This window comes from Paramisgurnus dabryanus, chromosome 5, assembly GCF_030506205.2.
Source record: "Paramisgurnus dabryanus chromosome 5, PD_genome_1.1, whole genome shotgun sequence".
Lineage (NCBI taxonomy): Eukaryota > Metazoa > Chordata > Actinopteri > Cypriniformes > Cobitidae > Paramisgurnus > Paramisgurnus dabryanus.
The window spans coordinates 45955298-45981187 of record NC_133341.1 but is presented as its reverse complement, the minus strand read 5'-3'; the positions used below and the strand labels follow the sequence as shown (position 1 = coordinate 45981187).

Below are 25890 nucleotides of genomic sequence, written 5' to 3'. Positions count from 1 at the left end.
CCTCCCCTCGCTCAATCGGTTCAGTTTGTCGCCGAGAGCCTGTGTCCTGAACCGGGAGCCGCCAGGTCTGTTTCCTTTGGGTTTCCGGCGGAGGAAGATGAGATGTCTCTGACAGCATTGGATGGAGACTGGGACCAGGCTCCACATGGTGCATCAGACACACAGCCATCCTTCTACAAGGAACTGGTGCGCATTCTCTTCAAAGCCGTGCAGGACTTGGAGATTGAGTGGAGCACCCCACAAGAACCCCAGAGAAGCAAGCTTGACTTTTGTTTTCTTCACTCAGGCCGCCCCGCTGATGCTTGGAGGAAAGTCACCAAATCGTGGGCTACCCCTCCCCCCATTTTTTTTCTTAGGTAGGCTACCTGTGTATTCCCCCCATCAAGGACGCTGTGGCTGCTCACCTCTGCCCCTTGTCCACTTCCTTGGATGGTGTGGCACAGCTTTGAGGGTAGTGAAGCCTCATGACAGCACACCTGTCCGAAAAAGCATACCCGTGCCGAGAGAGGCTCTGTCTGCATTGCACACTATGGCGGTCCTACAGATCTTTTAGGCGCAGGTGCTTAAGGCTCTAGATGAGGGCAGCACGGATCTAAATACCGTCAGGGATCTGAGAATGGCTACGGATTTCACGCTAAGGGCCACGAAGACCACTCATGGTGGTCATTCACAGTCACGCCTGTTTCTCCATCCAGCCTGTTTGGCGACACGGTGGGCACAATCACAGAGCATTTCTCGAAAGCGGTGAAGAGCTCTAAGGCTGTGAGCCACTTCCTACTTCACCACCCTGTGTCTCATGGACCAGAACCGGTTGTGCATCACAAGAGTCCCTGGCACAAATCCTCCAGTATATGATGCAAGAAACTGGGTCCTGGGGGACTGCCGTCCGGAACGAAGCCGCTCAAAAACAGAGCATTTTTCTCCTCAGTTGGTTTTGTGTTGCTCGCCCCAGGGCCCGTCCTCACATAAGCGTCTACAACACGCCCCCCCCACTCTCGAACACGGCCCACATGCTGCGAAGACAGCAGAGGCGGAAAGGGTTAATGCACAGTCCTAATGAATTGCGCAGCAACCCGCTTTCTGTCACGGCGCCGGGCGCCTTTAGGCCATCCTCTCTGGTGTCTGTGACTCACGCACTGCGCAGAAAGGAGGTGCCGCCTTTAGTCTCCCTTTGTCCCTCGCCCCCAGGCAGCAATCTGACGCTGCAGACAGCGCACGTTGTGCGGTCGCAGGTAGCTGAGATGCTGGCACCCATGGGATCCAACTTTGTGGATCTTGTGATCCAACTGATGTTGCAGCGCCTAGATGCGTGGCGTGCCATCGCTAGGTTGTTTTTGATACCTGAAAGTGGAAAGAAAGCATAACATTAAATTAACATGTCTCACAACATGGGAGAAAAAAATTTATGTACACATCATCATATAGCATAGACTTGTTGCGTTGTGTTGTGTGTGTGTCATGTACATTTCCTAACACTGTAGTGTGTTTTTTGCTAATTACACCTGCTAGTAACATCTCCAAACCTAACCTCTCTCTCTCCTTCCTTCTGTACTCCTCGAGCCATTCTGGGTTGCTGTTAAGTTTCTCCCTGAACTTTGTCAACCTGGCCTTTGCTAAAGCTTTTTTCTCACTTGCTGACTGTCTACAATGAAGCATCATAAAGCAAAATATCAACAGTTATTACATTTTAAATTTATATTAAATTCATAAGAGATATTTAAATGTAATAAACAATATGCTTAAATTCTCATTTCCGAAACAGAAGTTCTCTTTACCGCAACTGCTATTAAATGGTTGCGGTATATGAGAATGGTGTTGCGGAGGATGAGGTACCCCAGTATGTTTTGCTAAAAATAGAGAAGCCACGTAGGCTTTGCTCATTTTTTATTCAGTGCATATAATTAGACTTTAATAAAGAACATTTTCATAAAAATTTTTAAATCAAACAATTTTCAAAATGTAGAAAACTACCTGTTTCGGTAATGATAATCAAAATGTCGTGTAAGCATTCTGACAAGAGAATCTTTCAAATTTAACTGGAAAGATATAAAGAGATGATCTTACCTGGTAGCCATCTTGAAGTAACTGGTCCATGTGCTTGGTCACTCAAAATCAAACTTTATTAAAATTCTGTATGTGTGCTTAAACTGTTCTCAAAAAGTGTTGCGGAAGATGAGAACATCAGGCATGGAAACATCAATTTCCTAATTTTTCTTCATTATTATTATACATGAATATTCAGTAAATTATTTTTCTGTCATCTAAAGTAGTCTAGCAAAACATCCATTTATTTTTTTTCTAAATATTTTTGTTTTAATATGTTTAAATTACAGCATAACGCATGTTCAAACACAGCCGGACGCATTGCGGTAATGAGAATTTCAGCAGAAAATGAGATAAAATTGACAAATTATAAATTCTTATGTTGAAATCACACATTGTGCAAGGTAGAACACAGTATTGTGTTAATTCTGAGGCTTTTTAATATTACTATATTACACATTTCATATCTAAAATCATTAGTGCCGTGGTGTTTCAATGGTTTCGTGAGAATCACCCATATATCAACATTATTATAAACATTATAATTATAGCCTAGTATTTGAATATAGCGTATTTGATTATTGCGTACATGTGGTTTTTGAAATGTTTCATATATTTAGAAGAAACTCTGATGCAAACATTTTTGATGAATCAAGATTTGTTTGTATGCACATCTTACACACAAATTTGTGTGTACGCATGCTTAGTGAATGAGACCCAGTGTATGTTGTGAGAAAAACATTTTTCAATGTATTTTAGTATTAATAAAAATAGCTGTTGCCTCTGTTGCGGTGACTGCCAATCAGTCACTCACAGAGGTTTCGGGCGAATGCTGTTTGACTCGTGTACCAATAACAATGTCCTATCTTCACGTTCTATATTGATTTATTTACATATGGTTTAAATATAGTTTACAAAGGTCACAAATTCTTACAGATGTTACATATGGCTTTCCAATGCCATTTCAATCACGTTCAAAACTGGTATGCTCATTACCCGCACCTGTGCAGCATTTCTTCTTTACCCATTTTATACATTTCCCCAAACTCAATACTCCACCTAGTGTACAAAATAAGAACAACACCATAAATGGCTCTTACACACCGGCCCCTAATTGTAAATGGCAGGCAGACATTACAATTCAAAAATATTATTACAAAGAGCCATACAAAAAACATTAAAGATACAAATCCACAATAAAATTCACAATATCAAATGTCACTATTACGTTTCCTTTTGTCATAACTCAATTTTGCCACTCGCTCCTATAGCAAAGGCAAATATTTTCTTGACAATTATTTTGTTTACAGCAACACTCTTACTGAAGTCATGATTATAATGTTGATTAAGTATTTCCACCAATTTATACACTGAAGTGCTAATAACAGTAACAGGACACATGATCTAGTTCTTAAAATCATTTCGTCCTAGAGGGATACACATATATAACCCACCCAATAGGATTCTAACAGCGTAAAATCCCTCACATCACTGTTTATAACTTCACAAGCTTCAATTAACTTAGAAGCATTTACCCCAATTAGTAAATCCACATCAGCATCTATTTGAGGAATGATAACATCTTTCAAGTATGACTATTTGTCAGAATAAAATGTCCATCACCGGCCCCTGTATGCCAGTATGACTGAACTGGAGTAAACACATAGCTCATTATTAAACAATTTTACATTCAAGTAGATGTCTTTGGATAAATGTGCAAAATAGTTGAATGTGATTGGCCACACACTGCACAAGTCAAGCGCCTATCGCAATCCTTGTTCCTGTGTCCAACACAAAGACAGCCAAAACATAAACCATTATCCTTCAAGAATTCAAGCTTTTTCCTGTGTGCGCTGCATTTGTGAACACCACACCAATAGGTGACCACATTTGCAACACAGACATTTGACTTGTAGTCTTGATGTTTGGTCAGAGTCTTGAGCTTGTATTAATTTACTGTCTTTAACAACAGTTGTTGCAAAGCTGTTTCTGCTTTTAACCTTAGGCTGAGATTTCAGTATTACAACTTGAGAACCTTGGATGTCACCAAATGGATCTGAAGACATTCTTACTTGACGTTCAATAAATTCAACAACATCTTTAAATTGTGCTCTCCTTTTACACTTTTCCAAAATGTCACATGAAAGAGTTCTCCACTTTTCGTGTAGTTTGCAAAGCAACTTCATGACAACGGTCTTCAAATTACTTGGCATCTCCAACTCCTTCAAACCTTTAACTTCTTCCATGGCATTACTGCACCCACGAAAATAGAGAGCATACTCTGCAAGGAGCTTGCATCCTCTAGCTTCACAGGCCATCCAACGTACTTTTCCCAAAAGAGCAGCAGCTATTTTTCTGCATTAATGTCCAGTTATTCTTCAGAAACTTCTCGATTTATTGCACTCATATTCACAGAGTTTGAGTCATATAGATTTTAAAATGTAGGCAACCAATACATTTGGACTTACGCCTTTAAATGTACATACATCAAGAGTTATTTCAAGCCCCGCAATGCATACCTTATTGCTGTATTTATTTCCACTCGATACGGATTTCAGCGTCGTAAATTAACTGTTGCAGGTCCTTGATGCACTTTACCTCCGTCTATGCAGTCAAACTCCGAAACGTTGCAGCAAATCCGTGACAAACAGAAGTTCGGCGAGCGTCCCAGAAACGCATGGCGATCCAAGAACATGCAAGTAATCCAATGAATGTTCAAAATCAAATAATCCTCACGGAGCGTTCAAGTAATCCACAAAGAGCATGCCAATCCACCAAGAGCTCAGTTTTGACTTATGTTGCGGTGACTGCCAATCAGTCACTCACAGAGGTTTCGGGCGAATGCTGTTTGACTCGTGTACCAATAACAATGTCCTATCTTCACGTTCTATATTGATTTATTTACATATGGTTTAAATATAGTTTACAAAGGTCACAAATTCTTACAGATGTTACATATGGCTTTCCAATGCCATTTCAATCACGTTCAAAACTGGTATGCTCATTACCCGCACCTGTGCAGCATTTCTTCTTTACCCATTTTATACATTTCCCCAAACTCAATACTCCACCTAGTGTACAAAATAAGAACAACACCATAAATGGCTCTTACAGCCTCATTTCTCAACATTTTTCTGTACTGGAAAAAATCTAAAGAAAAGCAGTACAGCATCATCCCCTTCTGTAGCACATGGAGTTGAGGATAAATTTAGCTAAAACAAATTAAAAATGCAAATTAAAAAATTATATACATCACACACTTTTTCCCCCACAGTATTTTCTACAATAGCCATCATTTATGCATAGTCAGGAAGCAGCCTTGGTCAGAAAGTGATGTTTAAAGCGACAGAAGCTTACCGAGCTATGAGACCAGTACGAGTAGTCAAATGTGAAGTTTTTGGGTGCATCCTTGGGTTGTTTGGGATTAGCAATACCTGTAACAAACACATTTACAGCACGTGAGATAACACATAATGCTCAGAGCATTCATTGGTGTATGAGGAATAGCATCTCGGTCTGTAAGTTGGTGCACGTAAAAGCTTCTCGTATCATTGACTCTGTAAACTACAAAGTTTTATGGTTTTCTGCACTGTTGTAAGTCACTCTGGATAAAAGCGTCTGCTAAATGTAAATGTAAGTCCCGTGAGAAGAGATGTTAGAAGGAAACCAAAGGGTGGAGAAAAGCTGCCGGGTAACAATAGAGCAGAACTCACATACAGGCCTGTGTTTATGCTGGAGGGGCATCAAAGCAAACAGACTGCCAGCCGAAAGTTTTGAGCGCAGGAGAGAGAGAAAATATATCTAGGGGCATCTCTTCACGGTTATAGTAAGGTACAGATTGAGATGGTAATGTTGCACAGAAGAGAGGAGGAATGTGAGGTCTGGCAGGCAACACTGTGATCGTCAGGATTTTATAGCGGTTCATGACTGTGGTTCAGAAGGCGTGTGTTTCCCAACCCTCAGATATTTCCCTATATGGGAGGAGACGCTGGTGTATTTTGGGATATTATCACAGTAATAAGAGTTCACTGTACAACTTAAATCCCAAAAGACCATTTACTGAAATGTAAATGCAAAAGTTGTTTATTCAAAAAACTTTAACAAATCAGATCATATAGGCCCAGATTTACACGTCACCTATCTAGTACTCATCCATGTTGTTGTAATATATGAAGGACCTAGGAGGAGGCAGATGACAATACCACTACAGCGTCTATTTAACTAACAATATGAGAGCAATAGCTGTATGATAATCTTGCAAAACGCAAATTACAACTTTCAAGACCCAGAAAGGCAGCATCATTAAAATAGTCTGTGACTACAGGTGGTTTAGTCTTCATTTCACAAAGTGACAAAAAATACTTTTGGTGCTCAAATAGTCAATTGTTGGTACTTATAAACGAACAGCCATAGGTATACAGCGGGAAAAATAAGAATTTGACACATCAGCATTTTTATCAGTAAGGGGATTTCTAAGAGGGCTATTGACACAAAATTTCCACCAGATGTAGCCATCAATATATTGAATTCATACCAAAAATCTGAACATTTAAGTATACAAGTTGAGTCATAATAAATAAAGTGAAATGACATAGGGAATAAGTATTGAATACACTTTATTTAATACTTTGTAGAAAAGCCTTTGTTGGTAATTACACCTTCTAGACGCCTCTTTTATGGAGAGACCAGTCGTACGCATTGCTCAGGAGTGATTCTGGCCCATTCTTCCACACAAATGGTCTTAAATCTTGAAGGTTCCTTGGACCTCTTATAAACTTTGATCTTCAGTTATCTCCATAGATTTTCTATGGAATTTACGTCAGGTGATTGACTGACCACTTCATTGTTTCCTTGGCCTTGTGTTTGGGATCATTGTCTTGCTGAAATGTCCACCCTATTTTCAGCTTTCTGGTAAATGGCAGAAGATTTTTATTCTGAATGTCCCGGAACATTTCTCCATTCATCCTGCCTTCAATAATATGAAGTCTGCCAGTACCCCTTGCTGAAAAGTAGCCCCAACCATGATGCTTTTACCCCCAAACTTAATTGTTGGTATGGTGTTCTTGGGGTGGTGGCCAGTGCCATTTCTTCTCCAAACATGGTGTGTAGAATGACTGAACATGCTTTTTTTTCAGCAATGGAGTCTTGCCTGGTGAGCATGCATGTATGCCATGGCGGGGCAGTGCATTGCTTATAGTTTATTTGAAACAACAGTACCTGCTGATGCAAGGTCTTCCTGAAGTTCTGCCCGAGTGGTTCTTGGCTCTTGGAGAACTCTCCTGATTATTCTTTGGACTCCTCGGACAGGGATCTAACATGGAGCACCTGATCGTAGCTGGTTTATGGTGAAGTGATGCTCTTTCCAATTTATATTCAGCATTCTGGAAATGTGCCTATAACCATTCCACCATTCAACGATAAGTTTATGAAGAGTTTGAGAGAGTTCTTTGCTTTTACCCATCATGAAGTCTTTCCTGTGTGCCTCCTGGGTAATGAGAAGCCTTTATAGGCCATCAATTAGGACTAAAGCAGCTGATATCAATTAGTTTTGATAGGGGGCAGGGCTTCTCTCTCAATACTGATAGATTTTAGATGATCTCCTGGCTTTCTATTCCATTTTGCACCTTGTTCTCTTCACGTGTTCAATACTTTTTCCTGTGTCATTTCACTTTATTTATTATGACTCAACTTGTATACTTAAATGTTCTGATCTCTTTGTATGAATTCAATATTTGGCTTGATGGCTACATCTTGTGGATATTTTGTGTCAATAGCCCACTTAGAAATCCCCTTCCTGATAAAGATGTGTCAAATACTTATTTTCCCTGCTGTATATTCAGCACAGATGACCTATTAAAGGTATAGCTCACCCAAAAATGAAAATTCTGTCATCATTTACTCACTTCTCATGTTGTTACAAACCTGTATACATTTTTTTGTAACCAAACTGTTCGCACGCCCCATTCAGTTCCATAGTATTCTTTTTTTCTATTATGAAAGTAAATGGGGCTCACAACCAGTTTTGATTACAAACATTCCTCAAAATATTCTTCCTTCGTGTTCATCAGAACAAAGACATTTATACAGGTTTGTAACAGCATAAGAAATGAGTAAATGATGACAAAACTTTTATTTTTAGGTGAACTATCCCTGAACTCGATAGAGTTGAATGAGGGATCTATAAATAAATACGTATACTGTATGGGGGACACAGACGTCGGTGTTTAACGCATACATTCGTGAATACACATTGGAGATTGACTCTATGTATTGTAGTCACATGGTCTATTTTACTGATGTGTTTTGAGCTCTCGGATTTCATAAAAAATATTTTAATTTGTGTTCTAAAAATGAACAAGAAGATGAACGGGTGTGGAGCGAGATGAGGATGAATTACTGGGTGAACTAAGCCAGTATGGTAAGTATGGTTATGGAGGATTAACATACACGTGTTTAAAAAAAAAGTTATATTAAAAAGAGCACAACATAAACAAAATCAGAGTACTTTAATACATCAACTATTTACAGTGTCTGTAAGATAAACCTGATAAAGTTAAATCTATTTAACCCAAACCAATGTTGGAAAGTGTCGTAAAAACAGGGCCATACTTTGTGTGCAGTAAAGCAAAGCTTTAAATTCCCAAACACAAAGCTCTACCTATTTCTGATAACAGTAACAATAAAATTTATGAAAAAAGAATGTTGTTTGTAAAGCTTACATTGTGGTTAGTGACTGTTTAGATGCTAAGTAAAGGAACGTTTGATCTTACATGTGCTCTTGTCCTGCATCTGAATCACACACTTCGCTCCTCGGTTGGTTTCGCGGTTGTTGAACGGTCGTACCCGCACTGCCACCTTCACCGATGACGCCATGGCAACAACCTGTCAGTTGACCCAGCACCTGGCAAAGAAGATGAATATTAATGTTCAGAGTTCACAAAGGCTATTAGATTCATTACTATTCATAATGCATGACTCATGAGATGTTTAGATTAATGTACAGGTTAACCTGTCTGACAAAAAGCATGCTCCTATGTTTACAGTGTTCTTCAGGGGGATACACCAATGACAAACAAATGTATTTATATAGACAATTTTACAGTGTTACATTGTTTCAAAGCATTTTAATCTTGATTTTGTAACACTTCAGTTGACTGGTCTGGATCAGCCCAGTTTCACAAGAACCCGACAGTGGAAAGTCCTTGAAGGTTAAATGGTTGGTGCCTTAAAAAAAATCTGGCACAGAGAAGAATATAGGCCACTGTTCGAACAGAAAGATTTTATCTTCATCCGATATTGGCCCTCGTCCCACACTTCATGAATTTCATCACATATTCCCAAGCTGGTTTAAAGTGTGGCGTCTATAGTGAGGAGGAGACTCTGGCCGGCAGCCAATGGGTCGTGTGCTGTCAGCTTGAACGCACTGAAAATTACCTCAGGATAATAATTAAACACTTTACTACAACAGAAACATGACAGACTACAACACATGATAATTACCGCTGTACCACTACAACAAAGATAGAATAAAGCACGCACGGGCAAACAACTGAGAAAAATACTGCTTGTTCTGCCAAACCGGACTCACAAAGACCAGTCACACATGATAATGGTATTTAGCCATCACGCTGTTCCAGTTAACACACTGTGGCCCAGCTAAAAACAGCACAGTTTACTAGGAATTCACCCTGAAGTCCCTTCAGGGTAGTAGTCACACCACTAGGCGGCAAAGTCTGAAACGCCACCAGGCAGTTATTTAAGTCACGCAAGAGTAAATTCCATTCGACTTAAATGGGGAAAGGCAGATATCTCTAAATTTGCATGCTAAAATCACAACATATTTCTGACCAACAATTAAACTTGACATCAACTGTACCATAACTATTGCTCAGATTGTGCTCAAAAGCACCTTGCGTACAGATTGGCAAGTGGCTCATGAGACTATGTACAGTCTTGATTGATGATTGGTTCTTTTGACTGGAAGGTGGGACTTACGTTGCCACAGCCATATTGAGCATTACATTGTACTCTTTTAAAGGAAAACACCAAGTTTTTCAATATTTTACTATGTTCTTACCTCAACTTAGACATATTAATACATACCTGTCTTTTATCAATGCATGCACTTAATCTTTGTACTGCATGTCATGAATGTGTTAGCATTTAGCCTACCCCCATTCATTCCCTAGGATCCAAACAGGGATGAATTTAAAAGCCACCAAACACTTCCATGTTTTCCCTATTTAAAGACTGTTGCATGGGTAGTTACAGAGTAAGTATGGTGGTGGCACAAAATAAAACGTGGCGATTATTTAAGCGTGTAAAAAATGAGAACTATATTGCAGAGGTGGGGGACTCGAGTCACATGACTTGACTCGAGTCACAATTTTCAGCACTTGCAACTTGCTTGACTAAAGTATGAAAATGACTTGACTTGACTTTGATTTGAGAAAGTTGCTTGAGACTTGACTTGAAGGGGAAGACTCGAAAAATGACTTGAACTTATAATAAACAAAAAGCAATAAAATTCATTAAAATAAAAAAATATTATTGTGATGTAAGCACCACTTATCAGCGTCTGTGCCTTTAACGCTGCACAATTCAAACCGCGCCACACATGGCAGACAGTAACGTTAGTCGAGCTCTACATAGGGCTGTGCAAAAAAATCGACTGCGATTATCATGCGCGTGTCAACAGTAAAGCCGGTTCGGTGATTAGTATTAAATCGCCATCAGCTGCTTTCAGATGGAGCGGCATTCGGGCAAAAATCGGGTTCATAATCGAGGAAAATCGATTCCGATTATCTATGTGATTTTGCCTAGCTTCTCGGTGAACTACGGGTCTGCGTAATAAATGCCGCTCCATCTGAAAGCTGCTGATGGCGATTTATTTCTAATCACGGAACCGACTTTACTGATGACATGCGCATCATGTTAATCGCAGTCAATTTTTTGCACAGCCCTAGCTCTACAGATGCAAAATCTGCAACGCAAGAATATCCGACAGGACAACCACAACGTCAAGAATCATAAGGTAAGAAAATCATCTCTTTATAGTCAGTTTCCATCTATAACGATTACTAATGTAATAAATTAATCTTTCCTGTTTGTCATAATTTGGCCTTGGTTGCATATTATGCTTTTTCTTATTAGAAATGTGACCATTATCCTTCCTAAATGTCTCGTAAATATGTATTGGGGAATTTGACATGCAAATTTAAAAAAAAAGTTTATAATTTGCACTTGCACGTGTTTCAAAGGCTTGCAAATGTTAACATTCAAGTGATTTTAAACAATTTAACCACAAATAGGCGCTAACGTGAGCAGCTTTCTGTAACTAAGTGCAAACGCGCACATGCGGTTGAATGTGTCTGGTCTAGCTTGTGATCATCCCTACACCATTCAGATCAGAACGCTTGATGTGTAGACTATAGAGAGAGTTGCGCTACTGTCTCTCACACTGAAGTCCATTAAAATACATTTGGCAACAGAGCACTGAAAAACAACAAAGTTTTTATGTGGAATGACTGTTATGATGCGCTGTCTGCAATTTGTCCTCCGATTGTGTGTGCGCGCATGTTTAAGTGCCCTTAATAGTGCCCACACACGAGAGAGACGCGTTTCAATAAACAAGCGAACATAAAACCTTTCTGTTCTTGACAGAGCAAATACAAACAAAATGATCTCCACACAGTATTCTTTTTCTAATAAAAAACATTTCTTTATGTTTTAGGTTTATGTATAGATTAGAGGCAGAAACCAGTCTGTGATTCTCTTAAAGAGACAGTAACCTCAATTAACCTACTCAAGTCTGTGTCATTAATGTTAATCAAACAACCAAAGACAAAGAGAAAATCACTTCTGTAGCTCTAAAAAAATAATAATTATATTTAATTCATACAATAAAGACAGTGTTATTATTCATTTGATTCAATTTCTTTCCTTATGCTTATTTTAGACCTATCGAATTTTTTTTAGCCCTATTTATTTTAGTACTGTGACTTGACTTGAAACTTATCAGGACTCGACTTGCTTAGGGTGAACCCTTGACTTGCTTGATTTATCTGGACTGTGACTTGAGACTTGACTCGAAACTTGATGGTTAAGACTTCAGACTTGCTTGGACTTGCAGAGGTGGGGACAAGTCACACATGGTCTATATTGAATGGTGGAAGAGCTGTACAAAGATTAAGTGCACACATTGAAAAAAGATAGGTATGTATTAATTTGTCTAATTTGAGGTAAAACATAGTAAAATATTGAAAACCGGAGGTGTTTTCCTTTAAGGAGTGCTCAATCTTGTTATCGGATATCTTTGGATTCACCCATAATAGTAAACATTTTGGCTGAAACTAATTAAACGATACAAAAATAATTCAAACTTCCCAAAAAAAATTTATATAAAACCAAATAATACATAAGAAAAAGAGCAACATTTTACCATAATATTGTATTTGTTAACATTAAACTCTTATGTTAACATAAACAATACTTCTACAGCATTTACAATGCTATCTCATGGCAATTCGTATGTATTATACGAGATGGCTAATTCATATTAATTGGTACGACCACAATTTGGGGTTAAGGGTGGGCTTTCGTTATAGTAACGATAATTCTGTACGTTTTTATATGATTCACTTCAAATTTTGCAGATAATACAAATTAGTCAATTTTAGTCAAAATGCGTTTGAATTCTTGTGAGATCATGCTGGTATTTATAAATCTTAGTTAATGTTTATTTCAACATTTACTAATAAATGTTAAAAACACACGGGTCTGTTAACATAGAACAATGCACAATGAAGTAACATGTACAAACAATTAATAATTGTATTTGCGTTTCCTAACATAAATGAAGATAAATACATAAAATTATGTTGCCAATGAAAAAGACATTATCGTAAAATAACTTTAATATCAGAATTTCTATTTTGCATAAAAAATAAAGCACATTTTATTAGAAGTAGAGTATTACCATTAAACATACATTGTGTACCCCCCCAAAAAACTTTTACCGACTATCCTGTGTTCGTGTAAGTGTAAGCACACACGCATGTTACCATTGTAAACACATTCCAGTGTATTTCAGGCATTAGCTGTTTGGTATGAGGGGTGGTATCCAGTTAGCCATGCGCCCCAAGGGACTCAGTGTATGTCTACAGTTGTGTATATAGTTTCTGTACTTAAACATGTACTTTGTTAATTTTCTATGTGAAAGTAATAATACAATAGAAATAGGGGTGTCCAGCACATATTAAATGTGCAAAAACAGTACAGTGTTATATCTTGCTATTGTATGTCTTGGTAAATGTATGCCCGGCACTCACGTTTCTGTATTACAATGCAAATGTCAGCAAGAGCCGGGGCTACACCCTTCAGCTCAGACGACATAAACACACTCTGTGAGACAGTGCACATAACAATCATAGCTTACATTACACACATATCACTGCCTTATGCAAGCGCAGCAGGTGACTGTCAGCCATGCGATGCATCTAAAATTTCAGACGTGACATTCTTGAGGCAAATTACACACCGCAGGATTTATTCTCCTGCTTTCATGTGCACCGGTCATCGCAAGACTCTAGACGCATAAAGATACAGAGACTGTGAAAGTACCTGTGGATTCAATGTTCTCACATGCTAGCTACTGAGATCCAGTGTAGTGGTTAAATATTTGTTTGCCTGTGTCTACAGCTCATTTGAATGTTAAATCAACAGACGTTACAGTGAAGGCCTTCTGAAGCCAGTATCCATGAGGATACACATTGGTTTTGCTTTGGACCAGATTTGTGTGCCCAAACACATCACCACACTAAAATTATTTATATGTTTATTATGGCTAAATAGGACTGAAGTGATTTTTTCACCAGATCAAGGATCAAACACTGTAGTGGAATTAGCCATAGTACCAAGGACCTGTGATGTCAACAATAATATGGGAACTTTTGCTGCACGCACTGTTATATATTTTGCATTGATCTTTCCCTGCAATGTCAAACATCTACAACTTACAATTTTAAAATAAAAACAGGTCTATAAGATGAAGCTCCATTGATAGAGTATTGCATTAGCAATAAGAATGCAAAAAGATTAATTGTGACTTATCGTTTGCAGAATAAAAGTTTTTGCTTACATCATATATGTGTGTGTGCGCGGTGTATAATAATTATATAAATATATATTATACACAGTTCACACACAAATATGATGTAAACAAAAACTTTTATTCTGCTATAGATTAATCCCAATTAATCGTTATGCATCCCCCCCACACACATATATGATGTAAACAAAACAAATCTGCAAACGATTAGTCATTATTAATCATTTTGTAGCCCTAATTAGCAGTGCAAAGGTCATGGGTTCGATTTCTGGATATGTCTGGTTCAAGACATAATGGATACCCCCGTTTGAAAAAAAACTTTCCGAAACTTGTAGGAAAAAGAAGAGTAAGTTTCTCTCCGTCACAAGGTTAACTGCTTTTTTGACACTTTGCTTATGTTAAGCATGAGGGTTAGAACTCTTAAACTGTGTTTATAAGTCAGAATGCATGAAATATCATTACTACCCCCCCCCCCCCCCCCTTTAAAAATGACATAGAAAATAACATTTCTGACAAAGAGCTTACTTCAGAAATATTGGCCATGCTGCCATTTACCAGGGCACCACTCCCTGTTTTATGCCCTTTTGCTCACTTTTACATTTCCTTTTTGGCACAGTGTTTCAGCAGCGTTTGCTACTTTAACATTGGTCACGTTTTTTGATTTATGAAACAAAACCAGGTGGAATCTGGTGCACAGAATCAAATCACGGCACAACACTCAGCTGCTTAAACAAACAGGTCGGGGTCAAAGGTGGCTGCTGATAAAAGAGAAATGCTGACCTAAGACCACGTCCGTGTTAGAACTGAACTTTTTTATTTACTTATGTTTTGAGGGTACGTGAAGATAGAAGTTTGTTTTGGGATGAACCTACCATACATTCTACCATCGAATAGAAAAGCAGACATTGGAGACCGTCCAAACTACTACTTCAAAATGAAAGTGAATGGAGACTGAACTGTCAAGGTTCATGTTACGTGTTAAGGGGTTCAGTGCTTATGCTCATCATGGTAAGTCAATCCTACTTCCTGGAAAACCTTACTACTACAAGAGTGCCAAAAATTGCGCCAGGTCAAAACCCGTAACAGCATCTGTGATTGGTCGGCTGTGTCTCAAAATGGCACACAAAACAATGCTGGCCAGCTCTGCGACCTACGAGTGCTTTCTGAAAACCAGGCTCTGTTTAGACTTGGTATTAGGATGTTGTTTATTCTAACCGATCACTTTGTACTGATTACTTTGAGGGGATGATCTATGGGTGATTTATTAAAACATGATATTATCACTACGTGTGTTATTGGTAAACATGTTGCACAATATTTTGCACATGAATATGTAAGCGCTTTCTCAGATATTACAGAGCAATTAATGAAATAAGCTAAAATGAAAGCTTAAAAACCGTGCTTATCACTGCGGGTTTGAGCTAGAATTCAGGAGTGATCTAAAAACATTGTGCTGTGATGATTAATCACAATTTATACTCATAATGCCTGTCTGATATCGATTCTAAATCGCCATGGTGATATTATGCACAGCTCTTTCATGTATTTTAGCTCTGTCATCAGTAGGAAGTCATTATCAATCTAAAATCACTATGAGTTTGAGTTGTTTATAACATGCATTTGAAAAAGAATAAATATAGGCATATTCTTTATGATGATAAAAAAATACCTGAAAAGGTTTGAAGAACAGCTATATAAATATGCTATAGGCATTTCCTGGAACTGTGCAAGTAAATGGTGGTACTTTTGCGGCACATGTTGAGTTTCAGTCCTCTGGCTTTTGGATGAAGTGGCATTTCACCATAATTCATTAAAGGAATATTCCATTTTCTTAAAAGAAAAATCCAGATAATTTACTCACCACAATGTCATCCAAAATGTTGATGTCTTTCTTTGTTCAGTCGAGATTAAATTATGTTTCTTGAGGAAAACATTGCAGGATTTTTCTCATTTTAATGGACTTTAATAGACACCAACAATTAACACTTAATTCAACACTTAACATTTTTTTTCAACGGAGTTTCAAAGGTCTATAAACGATCCCAAACGAAGCAAAAGGGTCTTATCTAGCAAAACGATTGTCATTTTTGACAAGAAAAATAACAAATATACACTTTTAAGCACAACTTTTCGTTTAGGTCCGGTCCAGCGCGACCTAACGTAAATGCGTAGTGACGTAGGGAGGTCACGTGTTACAAATATAAAACTCACGTTTGCTGACTATTTTAAACAATAAACTGACACAAAGACATTAATTAGTATCAGTTGACATACAACAACGTAGGAACGGTCCTCTTTCACCACATTTGTAAACACTGGGGCGGAGTTTCGCGTTCGTCCTCTGTGACCTCTTGACGTGATGACGTATTGCGTCGGGTCACGCTAGCGCATGACGACCGGATTTAAACGAGAAGTTGTGCTTTAAAAGTGGATATTTGTTATTTTTCTTGTCAAAAATGAAAATCGTTTTGCTAGATAAGACCCTTAGCCTCGTTTGGGATCGTTTAGAGTCCTTTGAAACTCCGTTGAAAAAACTGTTAAGTGTTGAGTTAAGCGTTAAGTGGTGGTGTCCATTAAAGTCCATTAAAATGAGAAAAATCCTGCAATATTTTCCTCAAAAAACATTATTTCTTCTCGACTGATCAAAGACAGACATCAACATTTTGGATGACATGGTGGTGAGTAAATTATCTGGATTTTTCTTTTAAGAAAATGGAATATTCCTTTAATAAGCATAGCAAGTTGAATAGCACAATTTATCCTCCCAGCCTTTGTATTTAGTGTCTTACACTTGTGATCCAATCGACCAAAATGGATTTTAAAGGGGACATTTCACAAGACTTTAAGGGCGTTCCGATGCCGGACACCTTCTAAATCTGGATTTCATGAGAATCACCCAGTGGAAGCCAAATTTCAATTACCTATTTTTTTCAAATGCTTGCAGAGAAAGTTTTGGTAAACCAAGTAACTGGGTACTTGGTGTCTCTGTTATCCACCGTGCGATCCGACTGACCAAACACATCACATCAATACACCAGGTATTAACAGCATCTTGGGGTCATGTGGAACACTCGGCTTGATGAACAAACTTAGTGTTTGTTTTTTGGTTACTGTGCCTTTAAGAGTAACTAATTTGATCAACTCGAGACTCTTCTAAACAAAGAAACTCTAAATTGATCCAGAGGCAACTGATTAAAGTTTGCAAATATTTGACAGTTTGGAATTAACAGCGCACTGCCAAGTAGTCTGATGATGTTTTCGATTGTTTGACTAAGCCAAGTACATAAGCACTAAAGTATGATGCCACGTGATGGATTCATGTCATGTAATTAATGTAATTAACCTTCAGCCAGACTCTGTGTTTGGAAAGGAGCCATGAGACAGAAAGCAGGGAACTACACTAACCTTTTCCACTGGTGGCACTTGCGCTACCAACTTTTTCAGTTACTGGCGCAAAATATGATTTGGTCGCACATATTTTTTTCAAGTTAAATTAAGGCGCTCTGGATAATAATGAACAATAATGAAACTGTATTGCATACAGATATGCTTTTTATTTTACTTGCCATCTTTTAAACCACATGCCGCCTTGTTTTCTTAAACGTTGCAGTGTTTCCCACAGATCTGAAATGAACTTGGTGGTGGTAGCCGGTGAAAAGGGCAATTATTACCCACTGACAAATAATGGTCTACTATACATGTGATGTAGAACTAATAATGTGTGACACAACACAATACTTTGATTCATTTAAAATTAATATTAATTTCACATTATATTTCATTAATCTAACCACCCCAAACTTTCTTTGCCATTAACAAAGCTGACACTGTTTGTCAAAGCACCACGAAAACACTTACTGTTTTTGCACTGATATATGAAGCAATTAGACCCCTTTTATCAAACTCAATATAATACAATACTATGTATAGTATATTAATAGACAGTGCAGGTCTATAGATTATAAATGTGACTGATGTTATAATGGTTATAATTTCTATTAGAAAGGCACTTTTACTGCTTCTGCTCTATCTTTCTATTTCTCTCTTGCCGATTTAAAAAGCTTAATCCACTCATTATTTCAGATTTAAAAGTCTACTTGCTGTCCCGGTGACAGACTACATTGCTTTGCTCGTTCAGTGCAATTGGCTTGACATTAGCATTGCTTTTTGCTACAATCTCTGTCCAAACTTAATATGGATATGGTTTTAGAAAATATATGGTTAATTAATAATAAGATTATTAAAAAAATGTGAGAAAGAAAAAGCAGCGCGTGGTCGTAACAAGAACCATCGCCATAGAAACCGGAGGCACGCTGAAACTGCACTCGAGCTTTAGCGCGGTAGCGCTCATGGCCGTTTTCCGATCGACTCGGGTTATAAACACAACATTAATCAGACTTGGGACCCAAAGTAATTAAACTAGGACCTAACCGGACCCGACAGACCATTTAAAATATAAACCCGGAACCATACGAGTCCCGCGTCCTCAGTGAAGAAAGACCTCTGCTCAAGTTCAGAAACAAGGAAGACACTGCGCTTGCGTCGCGTCGCACCTAATTCATTGAGAAACAGCTGAGCACGCAAACGCACACTGATAGGGAGAGACACGACGTGCTTTCACGCAAAATGAAGCCAACGTGTTGATGGCTCAGAGCACGTTATAAAACGTATTCTTAAGATCCACATTTCTGTTTTAATAAATGCTCATAGTAAATCATAGCATATTGTCTAAAACATTAGGTAGCACATTTGCGACCCATTAAATATTAGGGTCGCAACGGCAGTTCAAAAGGTCGCATATGCGACCATTTTGGTCGCAGTGTAGCTCCCTGGAAAGAATAAGAGAGACAAAGAGAGACGGACGGCTAAAATGAGGAAGACAGAAACAGCATACCTTTGTGAGCCTGAGGAATGTTGGTCTGTCATTAAGTGTGTATGTGTGTACCTTGTAATAAAAGTCACTAAAACCCAGCAGCTGCATTGCAGAATACAGACGTGCAAACAGTTTTCAATTAAGGTGCAAGAGACTGCGATGAAAAAAAAATTTCAACAACTCAGACCACCAATGAAAAATAGATGTTGTAATAATGAGGTTAAAGCAACACTATGTAGTTTTTTTACCTTTAAATAATGTCTCTAAAATTATTTCAGTGATAGAACAACTTTAAACTGGACAAATTGTACTGTTGCTGCAACCTGAGCAACCTCCTAGCTGCTACAAGCACACTCTGAAAGTGGCGGTGGAGGGTAGGAAACACAGCCCCGCCCCTCCCCCTGCCTGCAGAAGAGTGTCTGATACCAGGCACTGTTGCGCTTTTCAACCACATGGGGGAGCTGTAAGTCATTTTTACATGGAAACTACATAGTGTTGCTTTAATACACACACAAAAATGCTGGGTTTTTTTCAACCATAAATTGTAAAAAATATGGACAAAGTGTCCGCGACATCACCCATAGGTTTGTAAAGAGCTTTTTGAAGCAACACTCGTGGATAACCGAAAATGGGTAACAAGGATGGGACGTAGGTGAAGCTGAAGTGGCTGGTTGCTGAAACCATACGCGCCTAGCTCGACAGTAGTGACAGCAGTAGCAGTTCACCCATCACTCAAGTGGCCACGCCCTTAATTATACAGAAATTAAGGCATAATATAATTAAAATGAATAAGTTATTTAAGAACTGTACCTCCGTCACAGCGGTCATAAAGGGCGAAATAAGCTATATAGATGAAAAACATTTTGTACGAGGATGTAAACACATTTATTTCTGCTGTAAAGTTAGGCATTTTAACATGGGGGTCTATGACAAATGGATCCAGCCTGTAGCGGCCAGTTAATGGATTGCAGTTTAAAGGCCGCGGTATACTTTTTTTCGCGTCCGGCTCGCGCGCGCACGCGTCCGCGCAGCTTTTCGAGTATACTCCCCGCGGCTACACGCGGATGGCCGCGTTCGACACTATACGCAATACAAATGATTTCTTATTCAAATTATTAGTCTACAGGCTGTCAGGGCAGCACTGATTTGGCGACATTTACAGTACAATAAAACATTAGGATAGGTGAAGAAAAGTAACTGATCCACCATTGCAAACACAGTTTAGAACAAACAACAAGACAACAAAGAACAGGAATCAAACAAACATGCTCCAGAGCTTTCTGTTCTTTGAAGAAGTAAAAGTTAAAGAAGAAAAACCATAGTGTGTGTGCAAATGCTGTCTATTTCCTTTGTCTAATTGTTTATAGTGGAATGCACTGTCTAAATATTTTCACGCGCATGCGCTGTTGTACGCGGACTGTACGCGCACTGTCCGCGCGGTCTCAAATTTTGGGCTGCACGCGGACGTCCCTAGTATACTTTCGGCTTAAGTCACCTCCGTGTTTGCCCCTTTGTTTTAGTTTTTCCTCCTGCGGTTTAAAAAAATCCCCTCCACACATGCTCGGTTTGAAAGAAATCTTGTCTACACGACAACACTGCAACCGGCGTTTCTAAAAAACCTGACCCTGGCAGGTTTTCAAAAATTTTTGGCTTCAGTGACGTGATACTGCGTTTCCGTGTGGACGAACGGCCAATCCATGAAAAAAGTCACGATTTTAAAAAATACCCGTGTCAGTGTGGACATGGTCTAAGAGAATTTAACCCAATGGCTGGGTTTGGCCCTTTTTTTGGCCCTTAGGTTGAAAATAACCCAGCATTTTTTGAGTGTAAGGTGCTCTGTATTTAAAATGAATAAATAAATCAGGCCTGGAACTAAATTCCTCCTAAACCTCAGCAATGTTTTGCAAGAGATAAAAAAGATACTTCTAATATTTAGGGAGTAAGGTCTCATTATAATTGTGCGTAGGTCCTACAGCATATTTCTGCGTCGTCGTCGGCGCTGAGATGCAAACACGTATGCAGATTGCTGGTAGGCAGTATCCAAGTGTGTAACCCACAGTATCGCAGCGCAACCACCAAAGAAGCCGCATCTTGGCCCGTAAACCCATAAACAAAGAGGCAGCAGCTTGTTGTGTATTATTTGGGAAGTTCAACAGTGATGGAGGTAAATAGACAGTGACTTTTGTTGCAGTTTAAGTTAAATCACTCCTCAACTTGGCCCCCATCTTTCTTTTTTCCGTTGGATGAGGAAATGCCTATGAAGGAATGCGATGCAGGCATTTTTGTTCTAGTTCTAGTGGACCAATCATATCGCTCACAGTCGGCATAGAACGGACGCGTTACTACATTTTTGGCGAGGTGTGCATCATGTGGCTTTCACATAGCGCAGCGCGTCCTATGAAACCCATTCATTTCAATGGCTTGCACCGTGCGAGGGCGGTTTGTTTTGCGTCGAGCAAAGCGCGAGCGCAGCTTGCGCTCACCCCGCGGTCAAAGTTCAAAATAGTTTAACTTTTGCACTGCGCTATATGACGATTACCCGCGCGGCCAATAGAAACGGGGCATTCAAACAAAATGGATGAAGAGCTTATACTCCGAATTCCTGGAGCTTCTACAGAGACATCGGAAGGAAAGCCGTGTCATGGAAACACGTAGCAATACAAGTTGGCATGTCAGGTGTGTTATAAGTCAAGTAGTTAGTTGTAGGTAGGCAGCTTAAAGTTACATGAAATGGAGACGGGCAACATCAGTCTCTGTATTCCTCATCCACTATTTAACCCAAATATAAACACTGTAGTAATTATGAAAACCCCGCCTACTTTGGTCTGGCCAGCAGAGCACAAATCGCTTGGCTGCGCTTAACCCAGCGGCGAGCGCAGAGCACACCGCTTCTTATGTGAAAGCCGCATAAGGCTACGCAGAGCTACGGACAGCCTACATGTAGCTATGCTGTGGAACTTACGCACGACTATAAATTACTCTTTATAAACTGTTTCGTCGGACGCACATGCGGGGTCGCGATACGCGTCTGGTCCAAACTTTACTTCCGGTTTCCGGTTTTTTTTTTTTTAAAGGTTGACTAGTCGTTAAACTGAACTCTTGAAAAAAATACCTCATCGAAAATAACAAATGTTTTGGTTTCCTGGGTAATCTACATGTTGTTTATTTTGCTTGTTATATATAAACTAAGTTTAAATTTCTTTGTTATTTATTTGTAGCGGAGTTTACCGCAAGTTACGTGTTGACCACGAAAGCTGCTTGTTTATGTTGTTACTGCTGAAACCATCTATACTGGGACATCATCTATACAGATGATGGTGCGTGGCCTTCAATTCATAGAGTATCTGAAATACATCTCAGTGAGGTGATACTGTATCTTCATCTAATACCTTTAATATTGACTCAACAAAAAGTGGTTAATTTAAAAACACAATTTTACTATTCCCAAATTCAACATTTTAGCATTTTAAACTTGTATAGCTCACCCTAGGATGACCCTTTAACTGTCCAGCTTTGACACTTTATTCAAATACAATACAAACACAATATCCAATAGGACTCTGGGAAACAGAGTTTTTTTTTAATTCCTGAAGAAATACCAGTTTATCCAGCAAGACTTAATATATTTACATATTTTATAAAAATATAAATGGGAGGCATGAACACATTCCTGTTGGATATTGGAGTTAAACACCAACTTGTTTGGACAGTTTCAGAGGTCAAAAGATTCATAAACGTAATACCAATGATGAGGTTCCATCTTTAGGATTGACTGCTATGACAGAAACTTCCAACAGCATTCCTATCATAATTATGGCTATAAAGATATTCCAGAAAAATACAGTGACACAGATCAGTGTTCGTGTTTGTAAAAACACTTACTCGTTTCGGATAGTTACTTCCAGTCACCAAGTCGTGAAATAAAATCCAACTTTTAAAGGAATCCGCTTTATTTTTTAAATAGATTGTTGTGCTTTTATCTGATGAAAGAGCGGCTCGAGTTTCTCCACCTGCTGGATCACACGACGACCAGCTGCACAAAAAAAGTTGGGTGGAAGTTTTTCCGTTCAGTGAAAATCCCACGGACTTCAAACAAAACAATAAAAACTTGTGAAAAATATACAAAACGTTAATCCTTCTCCGAACCGAATATAAAAAACCCGAACATAAATGGGATCCGCATGTGTATGACTATCCCAAATCTCAGCTGGGTCTCACCAACACAAAAGCTCAAAAGCAGAGGAGACATCCACGTCGAATAAATACAACGATATTTTGATCAATAACAAAGTTGTTTTGGACTATTTGAGGTATTGACAGATCCCACTCAATGAAGAAGATGAGTTTAAAAGTCACCGGTATGTAAAAGTTTGGAGCTCTGCTCCGTCACTCTTCCCAAAGATCAGTGCGTGACGTCAGCTGGATCGCAGACAAGTTAAAAGTCCTGCTGGCCTGTTTACTGTTTAATGGATTGTTGTATTATTTTGGCTATCTTTACCTTGTTCATTAAATAAAAAAAATATTTAAATATATTACTTTAATTTTCTTATTTGCATACATATATGCATATCATTTGGGATGTCATTTTGTTTGTTCATGTTACTTACATTTAAAAAAGTCCCGTTCGCCTTCTCCTAATAAAGTTATAACTGCACACAGAAAGCATATTGTTGAGTATTTATCTATATAACGTTATGTACAAAATAAATGTCTCGATATAACTATATATTTCCACACTGTCACGCGCTATCATGTCGATTATGGCGCGCGCTTCAAAACTTATTATCTCATAGCTGACGGTCTTAAAACAGTTTGAAGGGATTCAAAGACACAAAGGCAACTGAAATGGAGTTTTCGTCGTTTGCAAAGTAGGAGATTGTTTCCCCAACAAACTTTTGTTATATTGTTGTTGTTGTTGTTGTTATTAGGTTGGTATTGGTTATAAATGTTGCGGTGGTGTCCTCTTCAGGGGATCAAGGGAAGTGAATCGTTACAGTGTGGAGTCTGAGTCAACGTTACCTGAGGAGCCTCAGTGGGCGACAGAAGTCCGACTACCATGGTAAAAATACTCATTCGCCAGCCCTATCCTATTACACAAGTGTCGCTACGACATTTTACTATATAAAACGGTGAAAGTTTGCACATTTATTAGCTGTTTGTGCTTGTTTAGCAGTGAAGGATTTAAATATTTTCATGCGTCACTACTGAATATGGATTCAAATGTAACTGCTGGATTGGTGAGTGCACGATGTCTGTCATAACCTAAAGGTATAAAAGACAAATTAATAAAGTTAACATAAAATCAAAGCAAACCCTATACACTTCTACTATGTAATTGTTCTCACATGGAATAGGGTATTTTGTACCATGGTATTACCACATAATACAAAACTTTTGCATTTGGCATTCAAGTTACAGTTTTTGTCACTATGTAAATGAGTTACTGGGAATTGAACCCATGAACTTTGCACTGCTAATACATGCAATGACTTCATGCAGGTGGGCAGGCATAATGCTGCAAATGTAAGCCTGACCCATGAGATGCTGCCACGGCCTTCGCAGCTGATGGGCAAAAGGAGAAGAGATCAGATTTTCCAGAGACATACCGCAAGTGTCCTACAGCATATAGGGGACCTGAGGACAAGACAGCGCCATATAAATGCGTGAGAAAGAAAAGGATTGTGGGAAGAAAATAATGAAAAAATCACTGGCATGAAAATAAGAGTTTATGATAGATGGGTCTGTTTTGTTGTGTTTCAGGTTAAAAGGGGACAGATGGTGGGGCGTCACAGCCACAGAGAACAAAATGCCACAGGAAGTCAAGGAAGGCAGGACTGAACAGCATCCTGGTCTTACAGCTGATGTCAGTCTCAATGCCGTGTTAATTAAAGTCTTAAAACCTGCAAGGCATTTGCCATTGTCGAACCACTCAAGAATTTCTTCTGGTTTTAATAAATTCTGGTTTAATAATTAAATAACAACTCTGCATTTGGTTTGCTATACATTTGTTCATATTCAGAAATTGAAAATGATAGTTACTAAAAAAATTTATTATATCCTCTGTTTAGTCATGTTTTTTTTATTGGGCTGTGTATAATCTATCGTTTTATGGTAAGAAGTGTGACTTTCTCCTCTAGTTCTTATTCACAGGATGTGAGCAAGTGCTTAACCTGGCTCCTGGAGGAAACCCCATGATGTCATTTGTTGAGGGAACAGCTCACAGATCGTTCACGATGACCCCTGCTTGTGCCACAGCGAATTCTGGGAGCTCTGCTGAAATCCTCATCAGAAGTGATTATGATGAAATGCTGTATCAAAAAATAGACTTTTATCATTAAAAAACACAAGTCTTATAGTCCCAGCCTGTTTTAAACCTTATAGAGAAGTTCTATATTTGACCATTTTTTCTTTGGAAAAATGTTTATTTATAGACTCACAATTGCTGTAATGGTTATAAATGTTTACTGAGCATGCTGTTAATGAAAGCTCTTGATGTTCTGTGAGAAAAAAAAAACATTTAAAGTTGGCAAATTTAGATTTTATGATGTTTGATATATATATTTAAAAAGAAAACTCAAAGACTTGTGCTCTGACATTGCTTCGGTGAAACCACAGATGATCTCAGTACCAAAAAAGTCACCAATGTCCCTGTTCCTGTTTCTATTCATAATCGAAATATGTAATAAATAAAGAAACATAAAAATACCGTACTGGCTCTGTATACAGTATTTACGAGAGTATCTTCCCAGCAGTCACCACAACATTTTTTTATTACAAATTTGTAATTAAATAGCAATTTGGCCTTCATGTTTAAAGGTTTTCTAAACTTAATCCCAGTTTGGACTGCATAAATTAGTAAAATTAA

The 25890-nt window shown here is 38.6% G+C and overlaps 2 protein-coding genes across 4 annotated transcripts in view; one reads left to right on the top strand and one right to left on the bottom strand.

Moving 5' to 3' along the window:
- kif1ca (kinesin family member 1C, a) overlaps window positions 1-23458 on the bottom strand; it is a 49847-nt gene extending 26389 nt beyond the window's left edge. The window contains exons 1-3 of the mRNA XM_065284429.2: window positions 22908-23458; window positions 8814-8944; window positions 5401-5477 (exon numbers count right to left, since the gene is read on the bottom strand). Coding sequence (XP_065140501.1) covers window positions 5401-5477; window positions 8814-8916 — 180 coding nt within the window. The 5' untranslated portion in view covers window positions 8917-8944; window positions 22908-23458. The remainder of the gene's footprint in view (window positions 1-5400; window positions 5478-8813; window positions 8945-22907) is intronic.
- On the top strand, window positions 15350-25701 carry LOC135774376 (uncharacterized). 3 transcript variants are annotated; one of them, XM_065284435.2, is made up of 6 exons: window positions 15350-15408; window positions 23995-24084; window positions 24196-24262; window positions 24525-24688; window positions 24786-24888; window positions 25163-25701. In XM_065284435.2, the coding sequence occupies exons 1-6, from the start codon at window positions 15398-15400 to the stop codon at window positions 25361-25363; spliced, it is 636 nt and encodes a 211-aa protein (XP_065140507.1). In that variant the 5' UTR covers window positions 15350-15397; the 3' UTR covers window positions 25364-25701. The 3 variants fall into 3 exon arrangements, with proteins under 3 accessions (XP_065140507.1, XP_065140506.1, XP_065140505.1); XM_065284434.2 differs by lacking the exon at window positions 15350-15408 and adding an exon at window positions 23755-23893 and having other exon boundaries at window positions 24199-24262; XM_065284433.2 differs by lacking the exon at window positions 15350-15408 and adding an exon at window positions 23755-23893.
- The last annotated feature ends 189 nt before the right edge of the window (window positions 25702-25890 follow it).